The sequence below is a fragment of the Ammospiza nelsoni genome, chromosome 2 (genome assembly GCF_027579445.1).
Source record: "Ammospiza nelsoni isolate bAmmNel1 chromosome 2, bAmmNel1.pri, whole genome shotgun sequence".
NCBI classification, from domain to species: Eukaryota; Metazoa; Chordata; class Aves; order Passeriformes; family Passerellidae; genus Ammospiza; species Ammospiza nelsoni.
In genome coordinates, this window is record NC_080634.1 from 108,807,471 (window position 1) to 108,826,932 (window position 19,462).

Here is a 19,462-nt window from a genome sequence, read left to right on the forward strand (position 1 = left end):
GAATGACACTTTGCTAGATGGGAAAGGTCCGTTTCAATTGCAGTGCTTAGTTTTGCTTTTATGTCTCACTCAGAGTGGAGAATTTTATGTTTGCTTTTTCCTGTTTCTCAGCCTCTTAGTGTCCTTTGTTTAAAATAGCTGATCAGTTAAATCAGGCAACTGGTATAATAAAAAAATCATGGGAGGAGAAGCTGTCTGCTGAAATGACTTACTGTTCCATGTACAGCCAGGTGCTTAGCTAAGCATGTAGGGACATACACACTCAAGTATGGGAGATTCACAGGTATGGTTACATATTAGTCTATCTTGTTTTAATTCATTTCTGTTATTGCTTTACTATTTCTGTTTCCAAATATAATGAAGGCTATCTCAGGACTGGTTTAAGGTATTAGTTTTGAGGGATTTAAAAAGGTAAGGAATATTTTTCTCAAAAATGACTTCTTAGAGTAAGTTGGAGTGGTTTATAATATTTTTGTACTCCTTATATTAAACTGTGTTCCTGTAGAAGTGTGTATGCACGCACATAGATGATTTGGTCTTCAAATGGGAAACATGCCATTTTTAGAAATTTTTGAATGGGATATGTCTAAAGAAACCCCTCTTTCTGAAAGGAACAAAGTTTCTTAAAATTTCCCATTTAATATTGTGAAATATTTATTTTATAAAGTTGATCTCATAATCAGCTTAAATTGAAGTAGGTAAACACTGCCACCAAAGAGGAATTTACGCTTAGTTTTCAGCCATATCTCTCCTTGATTAAGTGTTAGACAAAAAAGAGAGAGAGAGAAAGACATGTGACTAGATTTTTCAGGCTGCATTCAGATCAACTTTTTGAGGATAGTTGTATCATCAGTTAATGGTGGCAAAACCTTCAAGGGTCAAAAAGTGGTGTCCTGACTCTTCACGGGGGACTCATGGAGTGCAGTAACAGGTTATTCTTTAAACATTGTGGTTTTAACTTTGCTTTGTTTTCATGCTAGGTACGGAACAGGTTGTTTCTTGCTGTGCAACACAGGTCAGAAGGTCAGTTGCATTTTTGAGTTGTTTGCTTTTTTGTTTTTCACAATCTATTTAACTTCTGAAACACAATTCTATGTTAGCCATTCTTGGACTTATTAACAACAATTATATTGCGAGCCAAAGGGAAAAGCACATACTGAAATCTGAAAGAATAAAAGTAGTAATTATTTTTAAGGTGTTTCTGTAAGATTCCATTTCCTATCTCCTTAAGTTTCCAAACAGAACTTTTCTTAACAAGTTTCATGCTCTTCCCTTGTTTCTTGTCACCCAGACAGGATTAAGTGTTATATTATTTTACCATATGCCTTTTTCCTTGTCTTGGCTGTTTTATTTCTTCTCTTCATTTTCTGTCATCATTTCTTTGTAGTTGGAGTTGAATAAATAGCACAAAACTTCTGTGGCTTCCTTCTCATTTACATCTCCCCCTGAAGACCCCCAATTCTTTTCTATAAGGAAGATGGAAAGATCTGCAGCAGCTTGTAGAAACAAGAATTAGCACCAGCAATCTGAGTACTCTATCTTAGGTGTTTATTTAGAGTCGCTGATAATTTACTTTGTTTAAACTTTGCATATTTCATTTGAAAGTTTGGTCCCTTGTTTATTATAATTTGAATGTTTTTATTTAAGTATTTTCTGCCTCTGTTCATGCTTTACCTTTTCTTTTCCCTTTCCCCATTTAGTGTGTGTTTTCTGAGCATGGTCTTTTAACCACACTAGCTTACAAAATGGGCAAAGACAAACCTGCTTTTTATGCACTGGAGGTAAGTTCAGTACTTTCTTCCTTTTTGTAATGATGTATGTTCTTATTTACTTCTGTTATCTGGTACTTTTATGGTGTCTTCAGCTGTGCAGAAATGAAACTAGCTCTGTGTTATGCTTGTGTGCCTGAAGGCTTCTGTGTGGTTTTGGTTATTCCTGTCTCAAATCTTTATCATGAAATCTAATAAAAAATATTTCTTCATTGCATCATTTATACTTTCAGAGCTAGATGGCTACAACATTTTTTCTGTTACTCAGTCTCTCAAATCTTTAATAAGTACTATAAATAAAAAGCCATACATTTTGTAATACTAAGTAAGGTTTAAAAAAAGAAGGAGAAAGTACTAATGTTTCAGTTATTACCTCGTAATAAAGTCATAGCTAATTTTTTTTATTTTGTTCTAATGGATTTTACTTCTAACTTCTAAAAATGTGAATCAAATTTCTGGGAAAAAATCCTCTAATCATTTAGCTTTTTTACCTCTTTCATTTAGATGCCTACTTACAGAATTTAGTTTCTCAATACTCCAAACAAGCCTAAGGGTATCCAAATTATATAGAAAATTGTATTTAGCTTAAACTTTGGAGTTCATTGTTCTAAAGCTCTACTTCTGAAACACAGATCAACTTAGCACCTATTTGGCACCAACAAAATTATTATTCTTCCATCTGTGCTGCTTAATGTGCTAAGTATTGAAATATAATAATTATTCTCAAATCACATGCACTGAATGCTGATACTGAGCTTTTGTAGACAGACTGTGTTTTCCATGTGAAAGACATCACAGGATTTTCTTCACTCTGAGAATAGTTTGTGGCTTTATTAGGATGTGGGAGGCTGAGTTTATTTCCGTTTTCTTCCCTGAGGAAAGTGAATCTTGCATTTGCCATGACCTGGCAAACTCTGAGATTTTTGTTTTGTGTGGGTGTGTGAGAGGCTTGTTTTATTTTTAACCCTTGTTCTTAAAGCAAGAACTGAAACTGTCTTGAGAGTGATTTGAATTCCTGCATGTTGAAACACCTGCACTTTGCTTCTTCTTCACCTCCAAGTCTTTAATGATATTATCTGAAAACATGGCTTCAACGGAAGCCATTAAGTGTGCTTTGTCCTATATCCATTCTAGAATCATCTACAGTCTGCTGGTTGAGACACTGCAGAGAGACAGAAAATGTGGATTCAGCCTTTTGCTTTAATCAAACTGGTATCTTGTAATAGCCAGCTGCTTAGAAAACACCCCTGCCCCTTCTAGCAGTGGCTTGGAATGAAAATATAAAGCTGCTACTGTTTTACTTAAAATTAGTCTACTGGACTTGGCTTTGGGGTTAGATGGGAGCCATGCCATCCATCTGTGATGTGGTGAAGCCATTCAGGGCCATTTGCTGAGGCAACAGAACAATTTTGCTGGCAAATGCACAAGTGCCTAAATTTTCTGTCTTTCTGGATGTTTGTATTTAGACTAGACATAATTAGTCTTTTTTACATCAAAACATAAAAATACTGATGTGTCAGGAAAAGAAGTCTGAGGCTACTGAACCTCATAACTATATATTCAGAAGACATAAATTAGAAAGACAAGAAGACTCCTTAGGAAATGTCACTGTAACTTCCCCTCATGGAAAAAAGCATACGGTATGCACCTTTTCTACGTGGGTCTGTGTAACAGGCTGCCTTTTTTACATGGCAGTTTCCAGATGCCAAGAAACTGTGCTTTGTTGTGAGCTGTGACTGTGAGCCTGCTGGTGGAGGCCACAGCCACCTCTCCTCCCCAGGCTTTTTAAAAGCAGCACAGAGCTGCCAGGTGCTGTCTCCTAAAGGAGTGGCTTTGTTTCCTTCAGGGATCCGTTGCAATAGCTGGGGCTGTCGTTCGCTGGCTGAGGGACAATCTGGGTATTGCTAACTCTTCCCTGGAAGTTGGTGAGTATGGAGCTGTACAGTTTTTTTAAGTTTTCCAATGTCATGATGTCTCTATCGGTGAATGAAAGCTCAAAATATTTAAGTAAAAAGCTGGAAGGTGCATATATTTTGCTGTGTTTAAACACAACAAAAATTTACTTTGCATCCATGAGCTCATTGTTGTTGATACATGTATTTCATAGAGCCTATCAACACAGTCTTGGAAAGGCTTTGTCATCTTTTTTCTGTTGCAATCTGTACTTTTTAGTAGTTTCCCTGGTAATCAGATATTCAGGAAGATACTATACTTACAGAGCATCTCCTGGTTTTATGCAGTGTTGAAGTTTCCAGAGCCAAGAGTATTTAAGTCTATATTACAGAAACCAGCATATATTTGATGCTAAACTTACATATTCTTGTCATAAACATGAGAACCTGAGGCCCTGCAAGTGTATGTAATATTCATGTAGTAGGTTTCATATCCATTGAGTTAGGGATCTCAGTTTGCAAAGTTGCCTCTTAAAGAGATGTGGAGGAGGGTAATCTGTTTCTACAGCTGAGAATGCAGTAATCCTTTAGCTTTTGTGTAGCTGATATTTTCTAATTCAGATGAACTGAAACAAACTAGATTGTAAGATAAAAACTAGGAACATATCAAAATTTGGAAAATAAAAAATGTCAGAGGCATACAAAGGCAAAAATTTGAAAGTGACAGATTAAATGAGATTTAGGATTGAAATAAATTAACTACATATTTTTAATAAATTGATATCTTAGTCAAAGGTAGGAAAATTTAGAAATAAAATTTAATATAAAACTTCAAAGAGTCAGGAAAAACTTAGAGCATCAGTCTGTTTTTCTGAAAGAAAGCTGTGAAGATCATACAGAAGAATATAAACTAAATTAGCCATAAACTAAATCACATAATTAGCCATTTGTTGAGACTACAGTACCTCTTCACAAGTATGTCAAGACCTTTGGGAGGTTTAAGTTTCAGGACCTTTAACTTTATCAGTGTTGTTAAAGTCAGTAGGGATTCCATCATCTCTTCCTGTTTCACTGAACTTGTCTTTCCTTCTGCCTTCACTCCATTTTTTTAAGTGGAGTCTGTATGAAAGAATCAATTTAGAATGACTTCTTGGAGATGTTTTACTACTCCTTTCCTATACTGCTATGTTTCTCTGATCAATGCAAACAAAAGAAATTTGCAAAAGCAGAAGGAAAATGCTCCTTTCTTGTTATAGGAAAGAGCTGTTCATTAGCAATATCTCTTTTGTCATTATAAATGTCTTAATTTATTTTTTAACTACAAATATTTTGGTATTGAGGAGTTCATATATCCACAGTTATTTTTCTCATATCAAGAAATTTCAGATTTCCTTCTAGCTGGCTTTGTGATTAAATACATAAGCTGACAATTTGGAGCTCTAAATCCATTTGAAATTAATGGGAATTTAGTTCTTAACTCCCTTTGGTCTTGATCCACTTTCACTTGCTTGCCTTGACTTAAACGCAAGTAAAGTGTGACCTTTTGGACTGCTTTGAAGGTTGCATTCTTTATCCACATGATAGATAACATTTGAAAACCTCACAAAATCTAGGTCAGAATATTGAGTACACAGTTGTGGGTTTCAGTTTTGATTTTTCATTTTGCATTTCCCACAACTCCTTATGCTCCATCTTCTGTTTATATTGTTGCAAAAGGAAAACTGGCTAGCAAGGCACAGAGTGCCAGCATTAGTTTTCTAGTTGTATACATGGCTGGATTAAATTTGTAGCTACCCAAGATATCCTGAATATTTTTCTTGATTAAATGATAACACTTTTAGTGATGTATTTAAGTGTTGGTATAGTTGTGAAAAGTTAAGTTAGTGTTTTGTGTGTGCTTTAGAACAACTGGCTGCAGAGGTGGGAACTTCCTATGGCTGCTACTTTGTGCCAGCATTTTCAGGACTGTATGCACCATACTGGGAACCCAGTGCAAGGGGGTAAGGATCTGACTGAACACTGCACTTGCAGGGGGATTTAATAATTTTACAAATATTCCTTCCAGGTATGTGAAATTTTCCTTTTTGTTGCCTTGATGTGTCGGGATACATCATTCTCTGTGGTATTTTTGTGAGCTAATGTGTTTCTGTTCTATATTTAACCTGATCAAAACAGCAACTGCTACTGGGAAGAAAGGAAGGATTAGCTAGCCCAGCTATTGATCCTCCTCTCCTCTCCTTGTCCCCCTCCTCAAAATAAAATAAAAAAAAAAAAAAAACAACGAACCAAAACCAGTGTGGGGCAGGGAAAAAAATTTCAGGTTTTGAAAGGGTTTTTATCTCACTACAGTAAAAGAAGAGGTCTGCATTCCTGTGAACTGTCAGGCAACAAAAGTAGTAAAGAAAGAACTTTGTGCTGATTAGTATTTTGAGTTCAGTTTCAGGCCATGTAATTCCTTCCCACTTGGCCTCCTTCCCCTTGTATACTGTGTTCTTTCCAGTCTATTGAAAATTCCTTTCTAGTCCTTTTTCTACAGCCCCTTTCCTGGTAGTTCAGCCTCAACCACCTGTGATATTTCAAACAATAGGTTTTCACTTGTCTTTTCTGCTGTTGTGAGCTTGCCTACTGTTGCTGGAATCACAACATGCCATAGCAGTCATGGAAGCATAACAAATATAACAAGCATAACAAAATTAAAAAGTAACTTTCCTAGACTGGGAAAAGAAGTCTTAAAGGCTAGCTTATTCCCAAGGTTTTAGGTAGTTCCATCTTTAGAATTCAGATGCTTCTTGTATGTATCTTTTTCTTTAAGGAAAAAGAAAAATCTCTGAATTAGATGTTTTTACAGTTTTTCATATCAGAATACTTAACTTTTAATGGTTAAAAACTGATCTTTGGAATGGTAACAATAAAAAATGTCCTTTAATATCTATGAGCTTGCATGTATCCAGCAGTATTTCTGTGTAGTACTGTGCTGTTCCTCAGCTGTTGAAATAGAGTAAAAGATGATTATTTGCTCTGCTCTTCAGAGTATATTGGCAGAATTCAGCTTAGTTAATCATGGTTAGGTGTAGCATAATTCCCATACCCAAAAATCTCTTTGAAAGTTCAGAAGCAACGAATTATCAGACTGGACCTGAAAACAATTTCAAACATTTAGAGAACAGCAATGAGCCATATAGGCTTTTCCTTAAGAACTGAAAACATTAGAGAATTCTTTAAGATTTTATTGATAAATTCTATTATTTTTTAAAGAGAAATCAACCTCAATCAAGCCTTTTTTTTTTCTTAAAGAGAGACTAGAATTTGTGGGGCTGTTTGTGTGTGTGTATGGATGATTTGTGACAGCTCTATTGATTGGACTATTGAAAACACTTTGTCAGGAAAATTAGTTTAGATTTTAAAATCCAAGCTTTTTAATATTAAAAAAGTAGTCTTCATACAATAGAACTGAATGAGATTTGAAGAGGACCTAGGTGTGAAGTATAGGTTTATGTCTGATAAAGAAGAGTGTCCTAATTGGGTTTTTTCTCTCTTCAACAGTATCATCTGTGGCCTTACTCAGTTTACAAATAAAAACCACATTGCCTTCGCTGCACTAGAAGCAGTCTGCTTTCAAACACGAGAGGTAAAGACAAATTGGGTCCTAAATTCATTGTAAATTAGTGTGATAACAGGAACTGTAGCTCTTCAGGAAAAGAGGAGATTTAAAAAATTTAATGAAGATTAGTCATATGCTTTATATTGTACTTGGATGCTATTGTTGTCTTTACTTGTTGCTAATGTTGAAAAATTGCTCCTGTGGACTTAGCTAAAATTGTGTGCCACATTTTTTTGGAGTGGTAATGCTGCTTTTTACCAGCATGTAAAATAAGGTGAACATATTTTTGAATATTTTGAGGGGCAAAACACAGAATGTTTAGAATGGTAGGGCCAGTGACATAGCTACAAAGCTTCATTGGTGTAGGAAACTACACTTTATGGTCTGCTGTGACAGAGATGGCTTATGTCACTTTTGGTACACAAGAACAAAAAGGAGTTAAGGCAAGAGAGCAGCAAACATACCAAGGGAAAGCTGGCTTCACTTCCTGCCTGTTCCATCCTTCACTGCCTCAGCTGGCATTCAGTAACAGCCAACCAAAATTCTCACAGAGGAAATTAATCCTCCAGCCAGATTAAAGAGGTTGATATCAGTATGAGCATTGAATCCTTATATCACCAGTGTTTGCAGTCCCTGGGTTCTGTGCAAATACAGGAGGAAATGAAATCCCTAGACCTTGCAGGATAACAGTCAAGCCTTAATTTGATTACCTGAATTAAACTGGTGGTATTTAAACATAATGATTTTTAAAATAGCATCCTGCTCTAACCATGTAAGATGAGGGAAGCAGTGTGCTGTTTCTGTAGTGATATAGAATAAATTGCTTATTGGAAAAGACTGACAGAGATTTCACTCAGGCTTCTGCTTTTGAAGCTGTGCTGACAGTCTCTGAGCCCTCCGATGGTTGTGAAGGAAATTGGAAGTAGCATTCTAATTTTCTAATTCTTGTACTAGAAGTCAGGGTAAAGTTACAGGCAACTGAACTGATTTGTTGTCTGCTCCTCTTTCCTTGTCCATCCTCCCATCCATTCCCTCTCATGTGACAACTCAGTGAACTTTCCAGCAGAAAATTATCCCTTTTTTTGCTAGGCTATTTTTCTGCTGGATTAATGACCTCAGCTACCTCACAGACACATTCAGCAAATGTCAAAATGCAAGGCAGGGCATGTGGCTGGAAGTAGGATGGAGGGGGAAAAAGCTGTCAGACTGAGTGAGGGTGAAGTTCACTGTTTGAACAGACCTAACACTTCCCCATACTTCAGTCACTCTGATTTTATCACAATGACAGGAGTGCCTAATCAGGCACTGGACACTCTCAAATGAACAGATTAAATCCTAGCGACACAGGTAAAATATATTTATGTTTTTCTAAAGATACATCATTAGTTCTGCCTTGTCAAAAACAAATTTCTTTTAATTCCAGTGAAAATTGAAGTCTTCAGGAAAACCCTTCATTGGAGGTCACCTTCACTGGAGTTCTTGCCTGTTTGTGACATTTACTCCTTCTGAGTACCTTGTTATCCAAAAAGCTTCTTCCTTATGCAGATAGATGACACTTGTTACATTTTTTTCTTCCAGAAGGAATTTTGGAAAAATAAGCAAATTTTCAGTTCTAAGAGCTGTACAATACTGTCACGAGGCAAAATCTGCATATTTGTATCCTTGCTCTTCATCCCACCTCTGTACAATAGGGATAGCAGCAGCATGACCATGATTTGTTTTGTTCCTTCATCCCTTCCTGGCTTCTAGCATTCTTTTTATTATTTTAATCTCTGCTGAGTGCATGCTGATCCAACATGCTCTTGCACAGTGGTAAGCAAACCCAGAGCCTCCAATGGTGCTGAAGTTCTGAATGGTAAAAAAGGCAGATAATATCACCTTAGACAAATGTGAAGTGATGTATGTGAAAGAAGTAAGTACTAGTTTAGTACTGCCAGCAAACTTCATGCAAGAATCCTGTTTTCCAATTTATTTCTAGTGTATTGAATAGTGTGGGCCCATAGGCAAATGCTGCCACCATGAAAACTGTCCTTACTCTTTCTACCTTGTAATTTTTAACCTTTATTTATCCTGGGCAGTTCCTTATGTTCCTTTAAAGATTTTTCTGGTAAGGGACCTTGCTGGCTTACTTTCTGGAAACTGGGAAGATCTCCTGGATAGTTCATCTCCACGTAGTTTTCACTATCTTGCAAGCCTACAATTTTTCTGTTCTTTTCTAAGCAGCATGTTGACTATTCCTGGTAAATATTGTATTACTGGGTACTTTGTGAGCTACAGAACAGGGCAGAGTGCACTGTAGTTTTAGTCTTTTTTTGTGATCTGCGTTGCTTTGTCATTTAAAGCTGAGAAAAACACACCTCTTTTTTATTTAAATACACTGAAAAATTACAGAGAGAAAACCATACTGTACTTGTTAATGCCTAACTTGTGCACTAGCCTTATAAAAAAATGTAAATGAGACATTTAACCGACTGCTTTTACAAAACCCCACAGAAACCACTGTTCTGTATTTATTGGTGATTATGAGGCAGTGCCATGGTGTTACCAGTAACTATGGTTTGAGGCAAGTCTTAAGTTTTTAGGAAAGCTTCTAAAAACCATATTGAAAGGTATCAGTGAATTAAATACTCCAGCTTAGATAATTATCCTGTGCAAACACTTCAACATTTTTTAGCTAGAGACTGTGCCCAAACGAAGGAAACATAATTTTATTAAAAATTGCACTAACAGTTTATTTTTGCTCTGTCTTGTTTGATATAAAATTCTCAGTTTTCAACAACTAATTGAAAACATTTGAAGAGGCTGCTCTTTCAAAACTTTTCAACATTCCTCAGTTCTTATTGAAGAGTCTTCCAGATTGCCAGTTCAAATGTTTTAATTCTTCAATTCTTTAATCCATAAAATTAGAGAAAATATCTAGACAAAGGATGATCAACTGAAGGACTCCATTTATTATTGCTGCTTCCTTTGTTAGCTTTGATAAACGTTCTCATCAACTTTTCTTAAAATTCCTCTCAGGCCACACAAGCAGCACATAACATACATCCAGAACACCTGAGGAGAAAGGTGTCCTACACTAGGATTTCTGTAATGAAGAGAATGCTCGTGCTGTGTGTTAAACAAAACTGTGTTGTCATTATATCTGTTTTGCCTTTTAATATATAGGAGAGAGGATTGATCTACTTAACCCTCTTCAGCAAATGCTGTAGTATCAGTGTTTTACCCTCAGAGGGTATCGGAGCATTTCTGTGCAATTAAATTGTAACATATATTACTCTTATTTAAGATTCTAGATGCTATGAACAAGGACTGTGGGATTCCACTAAGTCAGTTACAAGTAGATGGAGGAATGACCAGTAACAAAATCCTCATGCAACTTCAATCAGACATTCTCTGTATTCCAGTAGGTAAGATGAATTTACAGCTCCTGCTTTATTTTTAATGCTGAAAACATTAGTTTGTAATGGCTGTTGAGAGCAAATTGGGTAGCTTACTTTGTTGTTGTATCTTGATAGATATGTCAGTCTTTAGTTCTGATGTCATCAAGGGGACTTCCATTACAAATCATTATGGTCTTCCCTGTGTTTTGCTCCAGTAAAGCCATCAATGGCTGAAACAACAGCTTTAGGAGCTGCTATGGCAGCAGGAGCTGCAGAGGGTGTTGAAGTTTGGAGTCTGAGTCCTGAAGATTTGACAGCAGTGACATGGGAACGATTTGAACCACAGATAAACCCAGAGGGTAAAACCTTTTTGTGTTATCTGAGTTGCAAACTTACTGTTTTTACAGATGTTGATAGGACTGGTTTTGGGTACTCTTAATTTTGGCTTTAAAAATCCTATATTAATTATTGCTTTTTATCTAGCTATCTTTCTCATCAGTTCTTAAGTGCTTGTAGAAGTGGAAAGTGTGCACTTGACATAATTAATCCCTGTGCAAGATAATTTTTTTTCATCTTTTCAATTATTTCTTTATTTTTGGTACATATTTTTGTCTTACCATTTTGATTATAATTAATTCTAAAATCTCTTACTTCAAGACAGCATTTGAAGTGTTTCTACGTAAATATCAATTGTTTAATTTTGTCCTGCTTGTAAATCTTCTTATTGGTGAACATGAAGAAAATTTCTTTAAATGAATAACTTATAATAAATAAATAATAATAAAGAAAATTTCTTTAAATAAAATTATTTATTTCTTCTTACTATGCATAACTGTGGGGTTTGGGGTGGAGTGTTTTTGTATTCAGAAAAGGATTTTATATTACTTTCTCTGTGCAAACAAATGATACTGTGCAAAACTCATATTGCCAGATCTGGTTCTTAAATATTTGTGGTTGTATTCCTATGCATTGAGAGGCTTTTCTGTTTTCTGATTTCTTAATTTCAGAAAGTGAATATCGCTATGCCAGGTGGAAGAAAGCTGTGATGAAGTCTATGGGATGGGAGGCATCTGACAGTACAGATGGTAAACCAAAAATTAATGCAGGTCAAGTGTTACTAATTAGCCACTTAACCTAGGGAGCTCATCTTGCTTTTGTTGACCTTTTCTGTTCATGCCATCTCTGGACTATTATAGTGATTTAAAGGTCATTATTTAAATCCACTGTGGAAACAAAGCAGGAAAATCTGGGTCTTCCTCCCGAATAGCTGCAGGTTTTGCAGGATGGCACTGGTTTGCAAAAGAAAAAAATCTCACCTGCAAGACGAGATACAGCACAATGCTTAGAGCACAGGGACTTTGTAAACCTTCTTATACCATAACCTCATGCTGCAAAGGAGAAAAGTTCCATCCTGTGGTTTTGCTTGCTGTATCTGCCTTCATTATTTGCTGTGTAGGAAGGAGGGATTCATATCCATATTAAAATCTATTTGACCCATAGAGGGTAAGAGCAAGGAGTTATCATAAAGTAAAGAATTACACAGACCTATTGTTTACATACAGAAAGTATGAAAACACTTCTGAGGGACTGAACAAGAATTTTCTTCTGTAGTACAGGGCTTTCTCATCTGTCACGTTTGAATTAATTAAACCTGCAGTCTTCCTTTGATCTATAATTTGAATGTTTATTTTAGTACTATTTTGGGATAAGTTTTTAGTCCTGAGTAATAATATAATACATAATTTATGGGCTTTATCAATTATATTTAATTTCCCTTTTATTGGAAAAACTATTAAAATGAAAAGTATTAAGTAAAGAATCCTCAAAATTTAAACTCCCTTCACAATCCATAATCCACAGTTGGAGCCCTCAAGCTGCATGTGGCCACTTTCTTCTTGAAAGCTAAAATTTTCCTTTTGCCATCCTATATGTTGGTTTAAATATTTTACTTAACACTGTGGTTTACAAACAATTCTGCCAAGGCTATTGGGAAGGGAAACAGGTGAATTAACATGAGCAATATGATTTTCTTCAGTATTGACCTTTATGATTTAGTACCCTTACATCTAACCTGATGCTTATCTTACTAGGATAAAAAATTCTGCCTTGCACTAAATAAATCTAGATGGTTTTTCTTCGGTTTATGTGAAGAGATATGTTTATCAAAACTTAATTTAGTGATTTTTCTGGTCTAACACCTGGGGGGCAAATGTTATTTTCCTTAGTTCTTTGATACTTTAGGGCTAGGCTGGGATTGGAGAATACTAGAAATGGGCTGAACCTGGATTGTGCTGATAGTGAAATTTGGACTTGAACTCTTACAGAGAGAACCTATTTTTAATTATTATGGGGTTTATGCAAAATATTTTTTTAGTTCTTCTGCCAATGTCACTACATTTGTTACTTTTTGCTTTTCATATATATTTAACACATATGCTGCAATTTATATATATATTTCTCTTTTGATTTCCTTGACTGGAAACACCATCCCTGGATGCCATCAGGTGACAGTAGTATCTTCTCTAGTCTGCCTTTCAGTGTTTTTGTTATGAGTAGCATGCTAATGTTAATCGGAGCAAAGTACCTCTCAGGTTAGTTATTATTTGAATTAGATCACTTTAAAAACTGTCTACACTATTTTAAGTTTTGGGGTTTTTTGTATTCCATCTGTCTGTTTCTAGCAAAAATGACTGATGCTTTTTGTTGTTCATGCACACAAACGTTTGAGGGTGTGAATCAGACATAGTGTGCCTAAGGGAGCCAAGGGAATGCCATCTCAAATCCATCCTCATGTGCCATTTAATTTGTACTTGTTGGATGCACATGAAACCTTGGATTCTGTCTGTCTGTACAGATTGCACAGTTTATAAAAGGGATACAGGTTGGAGCAGCTTAGCAGAGTTATGCATTGCCTGCTTTACAGTGTTCATGGCAGATAGAATAAGGTTCCATCCTTTATCCTGCGTTTCTTCTTGCACTGTTCTTAATTATTTTGAGGACCTTGTTTAAATTAAGTGAAAACTATTTCTTCTGTCCCTGAAAGGCTTCATGCACCCATTTGATTTTTCTGACCCCTTGAAACTATTGTATTGATAGAAATCTTCATCTACTGAATCTATAAAATGTTCTTCTTGTATTTTGCTCTTGATGGATAAGTTAATTAGTTTAGTCTAAAAAGAAGAGACCCTTAAAGGCTTAACTGCAAAACCAGGAAGGGACTGTGTGCATATGCAATGAAGATGCATCTTCAACCTGTTAATGTGCAAGTTATTCTAAAAGAAATCTCTTAATGTAGATGACAGTTACTTATGCCAGAAGTAAGACATTTCATAAAGATATTCTTACAGGACGAAAAGGAAGTTTGTTTGATGATGTCATTTATTCCTTATCTCAGAATTTCATTGCAGAGATACTGTTTTACAGTATAGGCATTGCTGCTGCTCAGTAAACTTGGGGATTGTTTAGTTTTCTTTTTTTATTTTGGTTTTGGAGGGATAAGCAAGGAGGTGTTAATTAAACAGACAATTGAGGACTCTAGCATGTTCCTGTGGTGATGTGTTTGTATTTTGTTTCTACTCATTCAGCCTGAATTAACTATTCAATTTTCCTTGCATGGAAGAGATGGTTGCAGCTTGTAGGAGAACTAAAATCAAGCTAAACAAGTGCTAGGCAAAAATCAAAATGAACAAATGGATTTTCAGTTATTTACTAACTCTGGAATGTATCTGTGAGTGAGAAATATCTATATTATGAAGAATAAAATAAAGCCAGCTGTGAATAAGTGGGTAAATTTTTAACAAGCTGAACAAAGTAATATGAATATAAATGAATATAAATTCCAGGTCAGGTGCTTCACCACATAGATGGTACTTAAAATAATATGGAAAATCAATGATAAATGAACAAATAAGCAACTTAGACACTGCTCTGGTAAATATCCTTTTGCTTTTAAAAGGCTTTTTGACCAGGCGTTCCTTCTAATTCAGTGCAGAAATTCCATTTAATTAGTTTGTTACATTTTATATTTTAGTGAAACACTGTAACTCCAATGCAGTCGTCAGAGTAGTAGGTTTGAGGATTGAATTTAGGGAGGATTGAATTCATCCTTCATGTGCTGAAACAGCAGTAAGTCTCACATGGCAGCAGTGCTGATGTTGAACATGTCTCTCTAGGGCAGGGCCATGATTTTACAGCTACTGAAATGTGAAGGAAAAATCTGCTGTGCCAGAATAGAGAACACTAGCATAGCAAAACCCCATTTACAGAACTGCTAAGCTGCCTTTTCATGTGGCACCTGATGACTGAACAATACTCTGTTAATGGTATAATATCATAATATCATCAAAATCATAATCTTGTACCTTATTTTATAATCTTAATTCTTTTCTGCTGGAGAGAAATGGATGGTATTTTTCACTATTGAAGCAAGGTGCATATAACAATTGGAGTCCTTATGCTAAGATTTTTTTTAAGTTTTTCACACTTGTTTTGGAAGTGGACATCAGAGAGATTTCAATGTATTCCATAGTTGTAGATTTTTGGTTTTGTGATTTTGGGGGGTGTTTTTTGGTTTTTTTTTTGTTTTGTTTTTGCAGGGGTTGGGTAGGAGTTAACTGAAAATGATCCTATATTTTATTAGATTCAAATTTAAATAAATGCTTTTCTGGCATTTATTGCTTAAATTGGCATCTCTCAAGTGAGGTATAGTTGGGATTGGCTATATATGGGGTCTTAAGAGGCATCTGGGGTATAAAGTTGACTTTATTCTCACAAAATGAGACATCAGTGCTGATCAGCAAAACTATATTGTCCCTGCTTAAATACCCTGTGGTTTTTTGGTTTTTTGGGGTTTTTTTTGTAAGATTCTGGTTTTCCTTTTTAGTTTCTTTTGTTGTGATTGTTACTGCCAAATTGCATACTAATTTATATATAGGGATCATTGTGCAATTCTGCAAGATAGTTGCAATAATATTTTCCAAATTTCTGAAAGTTGAACTCATATTTAGAAGAAAATAAGCTTAAATTACCTTCTTTCATTCCTTCTACTTGTTAAAAATTTACCCATCTTAGTAGTGTGGTCTCTGCTCCCCCTACTGTACACATCCCACACACTTAAGAGCTGGCTTATCTGGTGTCACAAGACAAATCTAATTTATAATTGCAGTAGTTGAAAACAAAAGTTGGTTTTACTGAATTCCTCTTATAGCTCAGTTGTGTTATAGAGTGTTACTAATGTTTTAAAATAAGTTCTGTATTCCTAATACACACATTTTTTATTTAAGGTAAATGAGGCTACTTCGTGGACTCACCGGAGGCAGCTGATTTTTTGTTTTGGTTTGTTTTGTTGTCTGAAGAGATTCCACCGCCAACGTGATTATGCTGCTTTTGTGGTTAAATATATTCACGAATCCATCTGTCACCTGTCTCTGCATAACTTCCCTGTGTTGCACTGAAAATTCAGTCTTCAGCCCTTCATTACTCTGTTCCCTTACCCAAATCAGCTCCAACTGCACTGGAAGCCTTTGTGTGGATGATCTCACATCATCCTCTAAAATCTCTCAAGCCCTAGCTTTGTCTGAGAAAGTGGTATGACAAAACCCTGCAGTCTCTGAGGTAATGATGGCAGATGTTTAGCTGTCCTTTTCAGGAGTTTGGTACTTCATGCAACATACTTCAGAAAGTTAATGATGCACTATGGAACTTTATAAACATCCTACAATTCTTCCAGCTGCTGTGAATTACTTTTCATATGCCAGTGGTTGCCAAAGATGTTTTATTGTAGTTGCCACTGTTGTGAAACATATTCCATGGTACAAACCTTTTGAACACTAGCTCAAGATGGATCACCATAGCACACATTGCCTCTGTTTTGGCCATGAGAAGTTTGCTGCTATGATCCACAGAGTATTGCTGAAACACACAGTTGCAAGGTTAAAAAGTAGGGTTTGGTTCTGGCACATGAAGTCACTTGGCCCATCGTAAGTATTTATGACACTAAATTCTGTAGCTGTACCTTTAAAGAGATAAGAGAAAATAGTGTTTTGGTTAAGGCCATGTTTCATCCTGTGGTTTTGGGCTAGCTTGGAAAGACAAGTTTGGTACAACATGCTATTGACAGGACAGCTGCTTGATAACTCAGCAACTGATAACTTTTCAAACTACTCTGGACAGTGCACTTTCCTTGACCAATACTGCATATATCCTGTCATCCTGCTTAAGTGACTATTTGTTAAACTTTAGAAAGGTGAAGCTAACTTAGTTTTCATTAAAGAGGGTCCACTCCAAACTAATTATCAGTGCTTTAGTTCTTGATTTCATTTAGTATATCTCAGGGACCAAAATCTCCCTTTCAGTTTCCTTGTCCATAGTTTTAACTGCAAGTTGTTGCAAAATATGCTGGGACAATCCAAAACTCTGACTCAGTAGACTAAGTACTGGCACCTGAAATGGGCTACTGGAATTTACAGACAATGGTGACAGCTGAATCCCATCCACTTTGAAATCCTTTGTTTTCCACATGAAAGGAGTGAGGTAATAATCTTATCTTCAGCTTTCCTGTTTGTACCAACAGCATCCTAAATGCCAGACTTATTGGTTAGGTCAAGGACAAGGTGTTCTTGTGTAGTGATGTTAGACCAGTATGGAATGGCAGCAAGGTTAAATGTGGGAACAACACAGAGAATTTCAAAGATGTGTTTAAATGCACTAGGAGTTAAAGGGAGAGGTTTTTTGTGTGCATTTGTTCTTAAAGATTTTTGTCTTCAACAAAGTTTTTCTTTGATTAGAGGCTTAGTTTTTAAAAGGATGTTATATGTCTGAAGCAATGAATTGCACAGAAGTTCAGGTCTGTACAATATAGTTAATATCAAATGCATATTAATTGCCTTTTTATTGTCAAGTGCAATGACTTTTGAAAATGTGACTTTTAACTTAGAAGATAGAGATGGAACACTTTTTTGTCCTGTGGTTGCATGTATAACTTCAGCAGAGAGAAGGGATTTTGTATACAAGTGAAAATATAACAGCATCCTTCAAATCCTGTCTCTCCTGTAAATACTAACATGTGAAGTGTGACAGCCAAAATTTCTGGTGTTTCCAGTTTGTATTGGAGAGGTGAAGAGTAAAAAAAGAATGTGATTCCATAGAAAAAATCTCATATTCCTTACCTTTACTCTGAGCTGTTTCTGATCCCACTGTACCCTGAGGAAGAGGAATGGAGCAGCTGTGGAGCACAGGGAGCAGGGGCAGCACACACCTCAACCTCTGGACTTTGGAATATGACCTCTGAGTCTTGCCAAAACCACTGAAGTGCTGGACCTGGGAACGAATAATGCTGAAGTGTGGCCTTTGCCTATGACAAATGTGGCAGGGCAAAGCTTGTACCTAACAAGTAGGAGAGGGAATTTTTGCTGCTTTTCTGACTTATCTTTTACTGGGAAACACAATTCCTATTAATTTTTCACTGAGTAAAAATTGTTATTTTATTTTCAATTGCTGTTGCAAATGTTTTTTAAGAGTTTCACCACTGTTAACTTTCTACCAACATAGTTGAAATTTATTGTAAACTGCTTGTTGGCAGGGAGGGGACAAACTGTTAAAGTTAGCTTTTTCTGAAGCTGTGATTTATTTTTTTTTTTTTATGAATTACCAGTTTATAAATTCTTAATTGAGAAATGCATTAACTTGGTATTAAAGTACCATAAATTAATTGATGGAAGGTGTCCGTTTATTCTTGCGCATCATCTTTCAGACACATTGTCACTAATATTAAAATATTTATATTAGTGACAATAATTATAAAAATAATATAAAACAAGAGGCACGAGTATACACTGATTTTATGTAAAGCGGCCACTCTGAAACATGCTTTAAGTTGCTCAAATATACAGGTGAAATACATGCAATTGTGCATTCTGCTCCAGTGATGCAAGGACTCAAGGACTGGATTAGGAATCACATTTCCTCAAGTCCCTCCTTGTTCAGGAAAAAGCAGGAAAACACAAGTAAAACAACAGAAAGGAACATGGTTGTAGTACAGGTTTGATGCAGAGGTGGGGTGGGGCCAATGCACCAAACAGGTTTTGGTCTTATGCCATGGTCTGGCAATTGCTACAGATTCAAAAGCCTTTGTGAGCTGTGGGGAGAAATGTTCATGAAATAGCAAACCTTGCTGGGTGGTAGCTGGGAGCAGAAGATGCTTCTGTTATTTTACAAAAGGAGCATGGGGGATATCTGATGGGGTTTTAAAATGTTCTTTAAGTGCATTTAAAGAGTGCACCTGCTGGATTCTTACTCTTCTTACTCTGTCTCTTTGTGGCTTCCAGCTGCCTTCTACACATCCAGTGCTCCATGATTATCCAAGGCTATGGCCTTTATCCATTGCCTTTACAAATCCTTAGTCTTTACAAATCTTTAGTCTCCTCTATGGAAATCAGTTGTGTGTGTCAGAAACAAAACACACACCAACACACACCCTGGAAACAAAAATTTGTTTCACATCAGCACACAAACACTTATCACTCAATATCAGGCTTCTCCCTCTGCCCCTGAGACTCCAGTGTCTTCCTTTCACACAGCAGAATTGCAGCCTTGCCCTTAGCTGCCCTGCACAGGAGCGTACTCATATTTCATGACTCATCAAGCTGGACTACTGTGAAATTGCAATTTTATTAATTTAATTAGTTTCAGAAGCTTATAAATATTTTTTTTTTCAACAAAAGCTAATACAATGTCTGTTACTGGGACTCTGTGCAGTATAAGCAAGCTTCTTAATATCCATGTCAGCATCCAAGCTCTAATCTTTCCATCTAAAGAGCCCTA

The 19,462-nt window shown here is 36.1% G+C and overlaps 1 protein-coding gene across 3 annotated transcripts in view; it reads left to right on the forward strand.

Annotated features, from left to right (window-relative positions):
* The window catches only part of GK (glycerol kinase), a 34,239-nt gene extending 15,889 nt beyond the window's left edge, over window positions 1-18,350 (forward strand). For 2 of the 3 annotated variants that reach the window (XM_059493620.1, XM_059493621.1), the window contains 10 exons: window positions 981-1,023; window positions 1,701-1,781; window positions 3,616-3,694; window positions 5,565-5,661; window positions 7,205-7,289; window positions 10,549-10,669; window positions 10,858-11,001; window positions 11,650-11,727; window positions 13,147-13,233; window positions 15,925-18,350. In XM_059493620.1, the coding sequence (XP_059349603.1) occupies window positions 981-1,023; window positions 1,701-1,781; window positions 3,616-3,694; window positions 5,565-5,661; window positions 7,205-7,289; window positions 10,549-10,669; window positions 10,858-11,001; window positions 11,650-11,727; window positions 13,147-13,233; window positions 15,925-15,932 (823 nt within the window). In that variant the 3' untranslated portion in view covers window positions 15,933-18,350. The remainder of the gene's footprint in view (window positions 1-980; window positions 1,024-1,700; window positions 1,782-3,615; window positions 3,695-5,564; window positions 5,662-7,204; window positions 7,290-10,548; window positions 10,670-10,857; window positions 11,002-11,649; window positions 11,728-13,146; window positions 13,234-15,924) is intronic. The other variant, XM_059493622.1, reaches the window with a different exon arrangement.
* The last annotated feature ends 1,112 nt before the right edge of the window (window positions 18,351-19,462 follow it).